Raw genomic sequence first — 12,179 nt, 5'->3', positions numbered from 1 at the left:
TCTAAGGCAAACTGTCACTTTTTAACATAAAACCGCACACACAGGCCAATACACAACACAAAACTCTGTAACTGTAGAATGGGGCCATTTGGTTCATTATATCTGTGCTGGCTGTTTGTAAGTTGGTGATTCTTAGACCTGCATTCTTTTTCTCCATTATCCACTAGGTTCCTCATCCTCGTACTTAAGTTACTTGGGGAATTCACTTCCACCCACTTTTTCAGATAATGCCCAATAATTCTGAGAAGACCTTCTCTGGGTTTCATCCCAATAATTTTAAATCTAGGACACCTTGTTGTTGATTTCAATCATAATAACCACTTGACCGGGGGTGGAGGGGGGAATAATTAAAGCCCAAACTTGAATTGTCGGAAGTGAGATCAAGCAATCCATTCAAAATAGTGAGACTGCTGAAGGAAAAATGAACTGCTCATACATTTTATATTCTTTCTCCTCCCAGCTACTGTTCTCTTGCCTATCACCTTGCCATGTTGGCATTGTGATGAAAAGAAAAAGGCACAAAATGGGGGGGGGGGCAACACTCAGACAATTACACGATAATGCAAACTATGAATTTCATAGTAATTTTGTTTTTTCAAAGTTTGGTAATGTGGAAAGTATTATAAATTTCTGGCCTCTGATCTCATTCTGGAACAAATTGAAAGTATAACAATTCAAAATATATTTAAAAGATAAATATATCCAAAAAATTGAGAACTTTAAAATTTAATATTTTGTTATTTCCAGTGTAGATTTGTTCTTTTGTAAGTTGATCATGATTGGCAGGTATTCATGATCAACATGGAATACTATTGGTCTACAAACTTTAAACTGCTTTCATTGTTTGGTTATTATTTTCCCAAATACTCTTTATGTTTTCCTTTTTCTTGTTCAAATTTATTGTCCAAGTAAATGCATGACATCACATACAACCCTGAGATTCTTTTTCTTGTGGGGTGGACAGAATTTCTACTTAGCAGTAATTGTAAACTAAACTCAAGGAATGATATGTATACAAAAGAGGGAAATGTAAAGAAATGTGCGCAAACTGTGCTATACAGAAAAAAAAATCATTCAATAATGAATAATGTGCAAAGTCAGAGGTCCTGAAATGAGTCTCTAATAGTTTGTTGTTGAGGAGTCTGATGGGGAGGGGAGCAACTGTTCCTGAACCTGGTGTTACGAGTCTTGTGGCACCTAAACCTCTTTCCCGATGGCTTGGTTGGTTTTCATTAACTAGCTGTTTTTTGTTTCTTTTCATGTTTGTTTTCATTGTGGCAAGAGCTTTTCTGAGATGTTCTTTCAGTATGGAAAAATAAATCCATTATTGATTAGATTTTTCAGTAATTCCATGCCTCAAATAAAACCAAGTTCATTTGTGATTCTGTTAAGAATTCCACTCAATGCCTTTATTGTTGCTGTGAATATCTATACATCTGATGTACAACCAATTTAATTGAACTATGCCTGCTTTGGTACTTGTCTTGATTCTTTAGTATTCACTCATGCATTTGCCAAAATAAATAGTTAAATGATTTTCCTTTCATTTGCAATTTTTATGGAGAAGTGATGATATTTATTAATTCTTGAATAATAAATTTTCAGCCTTTTGTCATTCATGACATGGAAACGTTACGCCTTGCAGAAGAAAATTTAGTATCAAAGCAAGCAGGAAATGGAATCCAGAACAAAGAAGCTGAAGTTAGAATTTTTCATCGTTGTCAATGTACATCAGTGGAAACAGTAAGAGAACTGACAGAATTTGCAAAAAGTATCCCTGAATTTGTCAATCTTGATCTCAATGATCAAGTGACCCTATTAAAATATGGAGTTTACGAGGCCATGTTTGCCATGTTGGCATCCATTATGAACAAAGATGGGCTGTTGGTGGCCTATGGGAATGGTTTTATGACTCGAGAATTTTTAAAAAGTTTGCGGAAGCCTTTTAATGAAATAATGGAGCCTAAGTTTGAATTTGCCATGAAGTTCAATGCATTAGAGTTGGATGACAGTGATTTGGCTCTCTTTGTGGCTGCCATCATTCTTTCTGGAGGTAAGAATGAGTAACACAAGTTGAGTAGCATTTTATTGAACAATACCTCTTTACCTGTTGAAATGAAATACTCGAGTGTTCAGTCTATTAGACGTTACAGAAAAAAAATTTAATACTCTTAACAGCAACATAATCCAAGATAATAGCAAAATTAGTTTTTCAATGACATTGCTTTGGTCTTGCATATCCAAAATGAAGAGATAAGAAAATGGTATTCACCACCCATGTATGGACAATAAAAATCCAAATTAGAATTTGTGATCAGATTATCAGTGATCATGATAAAATTTGTGAGAAATTGTGAATATGAATTAGATTAAGAACAAGTCTTTATCTTTTATATGTAAATTATAAATAACTGTTGAAAGAAACTGGCATCAATCTGTCTTTAAAGAAACATTTTCTACATCTCTGATATTGCTTAAGAACAAATGAATACTTTACATCCATGTGTATCTTTTTAAAACAACCCAAAAAATGAAATAATTGGGTTTACTTTATTAGACAACACAACAATTTTATCATGAGTTTAGATCTGCAGAATATACTGTGCTATTTTGTACTTCATGTGAACTTAAAATGTTATTTTTGGCACTATTTGGTGGATTTGATAAAACGACAAGATATCAAGTTCGTAAGTCCACCATTGAAACAGTAGAAAATAAGATAAATGTCAGTTATGATTGTGTGCCAGGATAGAAATAGAGGACTTTAAAATTATTGACCTTTCTACCTAATTTTTCTCGATGTTATATAGGTATATCCAAACTATTTTGAAGCAATAGCAGTACCAGGCAAAAGTATATTTGCTAGTGTTTTATTGTGCAGTGCTCCTCTGTAAATATTCAATAATTAGTAAACATGTGTTGGCTTAATTGAATATATTTTCTAAAAAGGAATCCAAGAAGTCCAGTAATGGTTCAAATTGGAACAAATTAGAATTAAAGAACTGTGGTACCTCAGAAAAAGGCCATTTCTATTTAGAGTTATCCAGTCATTCCTAGTTTCTATAAAAACCTTCTTGACCTTCTTTGTTCCAGACCAACCCAAGTCAGAACTCATCATTTGAGGTAACTCCCTGGAAATATTGGAATGAATCTATTCTGTACCCTATCTAGGACCTTGTACCTTTGCTAAAGATATGTGACTAGAATTAGATACATTTGAAACTAAACCTTGTAGGTTTTCTAATTAGCATTCTCAAAGGCTACAATTGCAGTTTTGATATTTTATTCATAAATATTTGATCAAATTTTCTCTGAATTTTTTTGTTTGCCCATTTTGATCCTTTGATTTCAAATGTATGATTAATCTTTCATCTTTTTTTCCCCTCAAAGCCCCATTTTAACCTTCTCACAGCAGTTGAACAGATTTTGGCATTGTTCAGTTAACCTGCATTTTAATAATATCTGATGGTATAATCATTTTTTTGAAAAATGCATTTTTCAAAAAAATTCACAATGAAATCAGTATTTCTTTGCATACAATTCATTGTTATATTATGAATCATATTAAATGAATATCTTTGCACATGTCATGCAGGAATATTGGTTAAATTATTTCAATTTTTGTCATATTTATGTAATGTATGAACTTTTATTTTTAAAAGCACCAGCTATTAATGAATTCTTTACTGTACTAAATGTAGGTATACGCAAGAGGCAGGATGAGATTTAAGAGTCAGTTGGTATTTGCAAAATGTGCAACAGTTGGGTGTAATTTTGGCAATAGCTTGCAAATTAGTCCCCCACAGCAATGTTCATCTCATTTAGATTAAATTCTTATAGTTTATGAGTGAAATTTGCCAGATTGGGTAATAAGACATGGACTCCCATTAATTTAGCCTAAGGCACTTAGCTACCATCCATTTTACAATATGTTTTTATTCCATTTAATAATATTAGGTTTCACACTGTAATGCATTACAATCTTGAAATTTGGAATCTTATAATGACCCCATAAAAGGAGCAGTTGACCATGAAGTCTATGTCAGCAATTTCTCTGCGTGAGTTGTCGAGTCCAATCTATTCTTCAGCATAGTTCCCCATAATGTTTTAAGTTTAGTCTTGTTGAACAGCAATTTTCAAGAAAATTAAAATATCAAAATCCAACTATCATGTTTATAATTTTTTAAAAAATAAAAAATTCCCTAATTCTAATATCCTCGACTAAAAAGACTTCTTCTGCACAGTACTATAATTCTGCAGTGCAAAAGATTATCATCACTTAACAATAAGAATATACATTGAAGATCTCCAGCAGGTCACATTGTTATCCCACATGGTTGCAGGCGATGCTGTACGTGCCCACAGTCCGGGGCCTCAAACAGGCCTTTCAAGTGAAGCAACTCTTCACTTGTGTATCTGCATGACTAATTTACTGCTCCCTTTTTGCCCTATTCTACATCGGTGAGACTGGACTCAGATTGGGAGATCACTTCACTGAGCTCCTTTGCTCTGACCACACCAGTTACAGAGAGCTCCCAGTAGCCAACCATTTCAGTTCTGTGTCACACTCCCATATTCACATGTCTGTCCATGGCCTTGTGTACTCTCCCACCAAATTGGAGGAACACCATCTGATTTTCCATCTGGGCACTATCCAGCCAGATGGCATTAACCAACATTTCTGGTTTCTGCTAACCTGTTCTCCTCTTCCTCCTCCCCACTTCCCTTCACCTTTCCAGTTCTCCTCCCTCCCTTCATCTAGCCATCCGTTCCCCTTGCTCGCTGCTATCCCCTCCCTCCCTTCTCCAACTATCACCTCTTGCCTTTGCGACCACACCTCCCCCTTACTCTTTTGTTCAGATGCCTACCGACATTTTTCCATATCTTGATGAAGGGCTCAAGTCTGAAACGTTGGTTATGTATTTTTGCTAATATAATGTGCAGATGGACCTGCTGAGTTTCTCCAGCTTCGTGTTTTTACTTCAGTCACACTGTCTACAGATTTTTGTGTTTAACTTGTTATCCAGTATCCCTGGGGGAGTAATCTTTACATCTTCTGTCTCTCTCCGTATCCAATCCTTACTCTTGGATTATCCTACTGAGACTGCATATTTTCTTATTGATTTTTAAGCCCAGCAAATTGAGAAAAAGTTGAAACTTTCTAAACAGAACTGAAACGCGAAACTTCCATTCAAATCTAATGCTTACAGATTTGAGTATTTCTGTGTCCGAAAGATCAGTTCCCTCGGAGCTCTAAATTTTCAGGAATGTCACTTCAAAATCTCAGAAGATGCATTTGGGAGTTGATAAAATCTTTTCTGATGCCAACTCTTGTATGAATAACCAGTTAAGAAAAGAGGATGCTGCAATGTGCATCAGTCCCTAGAGTAATGTCATTGCTACCTAATATTGTGAATCCTTTGCATTATAGATCGAAAAGCTAACTTTTGATACGAGATAGAGTGCGCACAGGGATGTTTGGGAACAGATAATATTGATGTTAGAGAAGCTGGCCCATGGAGTTGACAGAATCCTTGGATGATGGTTTCAGCAGATGGGAAAAGAGTTGGAAAATCAACACCTGCATGGTTCCCTTTTATTTACTGTTATATACATGTGTAATAGTCACATTTTAAGGTAAAATTAAGGGGGTTGACTATTAACATGCATACTGTTTTTGACTGTTCTAAGTACCTGCATCATTCACAATGTCAGGAGTTCCGATGGGCAGGCAGCCAGGTCTGGGTGGAGTCCATGCTCGTGAAGTTGGGACTCAGATGGGCGGCCAGGCAAATGGCCAGGATCAGGTGGTAAGACCATGTTCAGGGCCTCAGGAGCTTGGATTTACAGGCAGCCAAGGCTTGGGGAAGAGTCCAAGGTCAGGGCATCGGGAGCTCTGATGGGAAGGTGGCCAGGGACAACAATGGTTGGGGGGGGGTGCACTTTTACACATGATTATATGGAAATAGCATACCTTTGAGCCAAAAAATAGGGGGTCAGCTTTTACATGTCATTGACTATTAAGCTCAAACCCAAAATGTCAGTTCTGTATCTTTACCTTTGCTAAATAAAGGACACTGTTCGACCTGCTGAGTTTCCCCAGCATCGCGTGTTTTTACTTCAACCACAGTGTTTACAGATTTTCGTGTTTTACCTAACTATTACATGCCTACAAACATTTCATGGATACATTAACAAATAAAATTGATATCAAGCCATGTGAAAATGTCAGAACAAATGATCTAAAGCTTCCTTTGAGATAAATTGCAACGGAGAGAGCTAAAGAGATAGAATGGTTAATGGATAAAATTTCAAGATTTGAGCAATTGCCTATGAGATCAAAATTGGAAGGAATAGGGATTTCGGAGGGTTATTGGACTGCATGAAGTTGTCAGCTTCTGTTTCTATAGGGTCATGGCCAGGGAAGAAGACGAAGTAAATGGTTAGGAGGGAACTTCTGACAGTGGCAAAAGACCTAATGCTTTCATTTTCCCCTGAAGTTTAAAAAAAACTTTGTTATTATAATAGAATTTTCACAGCAAAAAAAGAGCCATTTGGCACATCAATCTTTCTCTCCTGGACCACACCAGATGACTTTGCAATTGAAGCTAAAGATTTAATGCTTTACAAAACTGAAAAGAGAAATTTAAGATTAAATGTTTCATGTTTCTTTTAATAGATCGACCAGGTCTGGTTAATGTATCACAGATTGAGCAGATGCAGGAGAGCATTGTTCAAGCCCTTCGCGTCCATCTGCACAGCAACCATCCTGATGCTATCTACTTATTTCCCAAACTTCTCCAGAAGATGGCTGATCTCCGCCAGTTGGTTACGGAGCATGCTCAACTTGTCCAGAAGATTAAAAAGACTGAGGCAGATACTTTTCTACATCCACTTCTGCAGGAAATTTACAGGGATATGTATTGAGATAAATGCAAGTTGTCATCCATATTAAAAGTTACAAATCTTTGATGATGATTAAGAATAACTAAGTACAAGGATTACTTTTTGCTAATAATTGTTACACAGCACTTCTCTCAGGTTTGCTTAACATAATTGGCTGAATTTTGTGCCTTGAATCAATGCAGTTTATTTCATCTGATCAAATTTATGATATATTTTTAAATGCATTAATCCAATGAAAATTGAGATACTTTGTACTTAAATCAGATTTATTACAAATCATAGTTAATTACAATGTTATCAAAATGATAAATTACCTATTGAAGGTAATGAATTGCATATCAATAAGATGAAAATCTAATAATTTGCTGTGAAAATTAAACTGAAAGGATTATTTTCCAAAAATATCAATTGCACTCATCGAAATGCAGAGTCCACTGGTATTTCATGCAACATGTTGATGTTTAATCTTCTAATTTTTTTAGATTCAAACCATAGTCAGAAACTTTGAGAATAAATGTTAATCATGCACAATTTTAAACAATTGATGTAATATTTATATCCTTATATACTTTGTGCAGAAAAGGAGAAAACCACGACACAAATCGATTAACTTTCTTAACCCTGAATTTGTTAGGATTATTATTGTTATGGCAGCACAGCGGGTGTAGCGGTTAGCGCCATGCCATCACAGCGCCAGTGATCGGGACCGGGGTTTGAATCCCACGCTGACTGTAAGGAGTTTGTACGTTTTCTCCGGGGGCTCTGGTTTCCTCCATTTAAATCATACAAGGGGATGTAGGTTAATTTGGAGTAAATTGGGCAGCACAGACTCATAGGCCAAATGGCCTGCTACCGTGCTTTATGTCTAAATCTAAATGTGTAACCCGACATTTTTAAAATCCAGACCTATTTCCAATATGAGAAAAGCATCCCTAACTCACAATTGAAAACCATGCTTTAATGAAACTGCTTCTGATATTAAGACCTCTCTGTGTTTAAGAAAAATAACAATCCATATTGTTATAATTTTAGGTGATGCATTTATGGTTCTATCATTCAATAAATTAAATCCTTCTTACTATATCTTTGCATATTTATGGAGTTCAGCCTCAGTGAAATGGTGGTTTATTGTGATCGTGAGGTTATTGTTTGAAATAGTAACAAAATTAGGTAGCGGTCACTTCTATCAGCGAGGATAGTGGGATAGAAAACAGAGTCCTCATTGAATGTGTAAATCAAAGTAAAATTATCACGAAGCACAAAAGAATAGTGACCAGGTGTTACCAACAGGGACCTCTGGTTGTGGATGCCTTAAATCTCGACTTTTGAGTTTTCAAACAAATGTCATCATAGATAAACTATTAAAGATGACAATATTTGCTCTTCTATTTCCTTCATCGCCAAAATGCAAATTTAGTCCAAAAGTTTTTAGTTAGAGGTCAGGCTGAAAATGTTAAATTGTTTTTGCACTTAAAGAGTTGCGACTAAATATTGTTTTTTTTCTAAAGGATGTGAAACTGAACATTTCGGCTAACTTTTTGAATTTAATATCAATCTTTTAAATAATATATTAATGAAGGTTACATTTTTAAAACAACATTCAAAAATAATGTTTATGCAATATAATCCATGATAAAATTGAGTGCAGGGTTTAAACTTAAAAAAAGTTTTGTGGGAAGTCTCTAAACTAATATTTATGTAAGTATTGAGGTCCTCTAGTCAAACTGACTTTTATAGAAATTTTTTTTTCCCTCCTTCGGGAGCTCATTTATTAAAAGGCTGTTGTGGAGTTTTGAAATGCCTTAACCTTAGTACTTCATGAGTGCAGACTACTGTACAGTATTTCCTTTATTGATGATTAGATGTAAACAACTGGAAACACTAATGGACAATTTTACTATGGCCAACATTAAAACTAATACTAAAAAATGTATACGTTAAGCAATTGTATAGGAATATTTGCATGAGGAAGATGGAATGGTACTGCCAAATTTTTTTTTCTCTCAGTAATAGTAATTTGCCTTCTTGTTTGAGGCTTGAGCACTTTCTTAAATCTTGTATGCCATAACTATACACTTGTTGCACAAAACTGTATTTTTCTACTGAATCTTTTGTGACATTTTGCAGTCACTACAAAATGTATTTTCTTAAATATGCATAACTTGTATGTGTCATTCAGAGATTTTTTACTAAGACACACCAATTGTCCATTGATTAACTCTTGACCATTGGAAATAGACTGAAAATGCATGTAGGTTGTGAAACATCAATAAACGGTGTGGGAAGGCTGGAATTATATGTCAGAGAAGTATATATCCAAAAAAATGTTTTCTATTTTTGTCATATATGTGGTACAATTTTAGTTCCAAGATAAATTGGTAACATAATTCATATTTTCAATTCTTACCTTTTGATTCCTGCAGAAATTTTTTTATACGTCCTTTCTTTCCTGTTAACATTTAGATTGAACAAGCTGATAATTCTTGTATATAAAACGATAAATTTCACTTCTGCAGCTATCATTCAATAATATTTTTCACACCGAAAGGCAATAGTTTTTTTCTAGGTTCCCTAAATAAACTCTTTTGTCAGTTTATTCATATGAATCTGTAACAAATGTTATTTATCCTTTGTAGTTATTTAATTCTAAGTCATCAAAATCTTCATAGCCTTTTATTGGTTTTGTATATTTTCATTGTGCCCACTGTGTACATTTTCAATTTTAAGATATACAAATATATTTTAAGGGGAAAGCAAACTGGTATCAGCTGCTAAATATGAAGAGAGGGCTTTTTGATGAGCTAATTATATTTTTAGAGCTCTGAAAATGTCAAGTTTAAGTTAAGCTAAACCCCTACAAATGAGGTACTTGTTTTGTACATATGTGACAAACACAATGCAATCATTAATTTCTTATACCCAAGTATCCTTTGATGTTTCTGTAAATTCTTAGTGGTACTCGAATGGTTTCCAGCTGCTTTCTTATTCTAAAATTTTCAATACAATAATTGAGGCACAGAATGGTAATTGTTTGATATATTATGTAAAAATGGAATTTAGGTAAATCAAAATCCATTTTGCTAAAGTGAATCCCATTGTTTGTAAAACAAAACCAATTATATTTCTGAATTCCTATAATGCTCTTAAATTTCCCAGGAAAATAATTATTCTTGAAGTTTTATTATAGTAAGACAAAAAGTATGTTTTGTGGAGCTTAGATAGCATTCAACACCACAATTATCAGTTTTAGGGATCCAATTATAACATTTATTTTGAAAATTGATTTTGTGCAAGTCTTGGTGCCTTTCCCTCTATCCCAGTGCCTGTTTATCATACGCCCAATTCATGGGGTTTCTTGAACTTGCAATGTTAATTAAAGGGCAGTCTTTTAAATGTAGTGCTATACTGATATTCTAAAACTGGTGAAAATATAAATAAATTTTTTTATGCTTCCTTTGCAAAATAGAGGAATTAAAATACTCTGCCACTACTTGCGAGTATCCTGCATACAGAAAAAGATGATTCATACTCTAATGGAGATATCATTAAGTAGCAGTGCCCACTCTCAATTAAGATATGCTTTTTTAAATTTCTTATTTGAATTAATTTTCTTCTGTTTGCGTTGTGCATGAACATTGCATGCATTATTGACATTTCATGGACAGCTAGGAATGATTTACCAAACACAATGCAAAAATAAGTTCTCTGATTCCAGTAGTGAAATCTGAGAGATTTAAGTCTTTGTGAGAACCCTCAAAACTGAATGAAACTGCAAACATACACAGATTGTACAGGGCATGTTTTTTGTGCTACCAGTTTTTGTTTAAGATGTATCCATGCAGTTACTATTTTTAAAGCAGGGAAGGGATTAAAGCAGATTTAATGAATGTTCTTAGTGTTGCAGTATCATGTGATTGGAAGGTTTTTTTGCCAAGATAGTCCAACATGATGGATGTGTGGCATTCTTCAAAGGACTTTTTCAGCAATAGCTCTAATATTTGAGAAAATTTTGCATTCTGTTGTGACATGAGTCTTGAGTTTCATGTCTGGATGTTTAAGTGTGTTGAATACATTTAATTTGCAATGTTGATGCTCACAGGAATATCTGATCATGGTTTTTCTGGAGATACAAGCCTGTAAAATGTTCAAATGCCAGAATCTTATATTAATACAGCCAAAAGCAATTAATTTCTAATCTTTATTCCTGTTGTGTTTTTTGCAAATGTATTGTATCTGAAATGTATTCACACGAGTGTAAGTAGCTTATGGCCTCAGGTTAAAATCTTAGAGTTGTGTAAATATAGAGGGATATTGTTTCTAAAGTATAGATTAATTGCCTTGAAATGGCATACATATCTAAGTGAGAACAATATTACTTTTGCACTTTATCAAAAACTATATTCATCAATTAATCAATAAATGTTTATGTTGGTGACTATTTAAAAAATATATGCATGAAAAATGCATGGGAGTATTGTCAGTAAGGGATTATTAGGCTAGATTTGTTATAAATGGTGAGATTTATCCCTTTTCATAATTAAAATTTATACTCAGATGTGTTTGATAATTTAAAATTAAGGGGCAGCGTTCTAACATCCATATTAGGTGATAATGCCTTTTTGAACATTGATTGTATATACAAATTAAACTTGTGTTGTAAAACTTAACAGATTTATCTTTGAAATTAAAAAAGTTTGTACTTTCACACTGAAAAATCAATAAACTGAATTTAAATAAAATTTTAAAATATGTTGCAATATTGGATTTTTCAAAAGGCATTTGACAAGATGTCACAACATGAAGCTACTTAACGAGAGCCTGTGGGATAACAGAAAATATAGAAGGATGGATGAGCATTTGCTGATTGGGAGGAAGCAGAGAATTGAAATACAAAGATCATATTCTGCCCGATGCTAGTGGTGTTCCACAGGGTTTAGTGTTGGGGCTGCTTCTTTTTCTATTGTATATTAATGATTTGGATTATGGAAATAATGAGTTTGTGGCCAAGTTTACAGGTGATGTGAAGGTAGGTGAAATATGGAGGCGACAGAAGGAAAATTGGCCAGTGTATGGTCATGCACTTTGGTAGAAAAGAATTGAAAATGCTCAGAGGCAAAGAGACCTGGGTGTCCTTGTCCAGGATATCCTGAAGGTAAGCTTGCATGTTGAGACAGTGGTGAAGACGACAAATGCAATCCAGGCATTAATTTCAAGGGAAATAGAATATACTGTAAGTGCAGGAATGTTGAACCTTTATAAGACTCTGGTGTGAC

General features: G+C 34.3%; 1 protein-coding gene across 5 annotated transcripts in view; it reads left to right on the top strand.

Annotated features, from left to right (window-relative positions):
- Positions 1-11,663, top strand: part of LOC138745934 (peroxisome proliferator-activated receptor alpha-like) — a 63,893-nt gene extending 52,230 nt beyond the window's left edge. For all 5 annotated transcript variants that reach the window (XM_069903482.1, XM_069903481.1, XM_069903485.1 and 2 more), the window contains 2 exons: positions 1,606-2,053; positions 6,680-11,663. In XM_069903482.1, the coding sequence (XP_069759583.1) occupies positions 1,606-2,053; positions 6,680-6,927 (696 nt within the window). In that variant the 3' untranslated portion in view covers positions 6,928-11,663. The remainder of the gene's footprint in view (positions 1-1,605; positions 2,054-6,679) is intronic.
- Positions 11,664-12,179: the final 516 nt, after the last annotated feature.

The sequence above is a fragment of the Narcine bancroftii genome, chromosome 11, assembly GCF_036971445.1.
Source record: "Narcine bancroftii isolate sNarBan1 chromosome 11, sNarBan1.hap1, whole genome shotgun sequence".
NCBI classification, from domain to species: domain Eukaryota; kingdom Metazoa; phylum Chordata; class Chondrichthyes; order Torpediniformes; family Narcinidae; genus Narcine; species Narcine bancroftii.
Note: the sequence above shows the minus strand (reverse complement) of the source record. Positions and strands in the feature narration are given on the sequence as shown.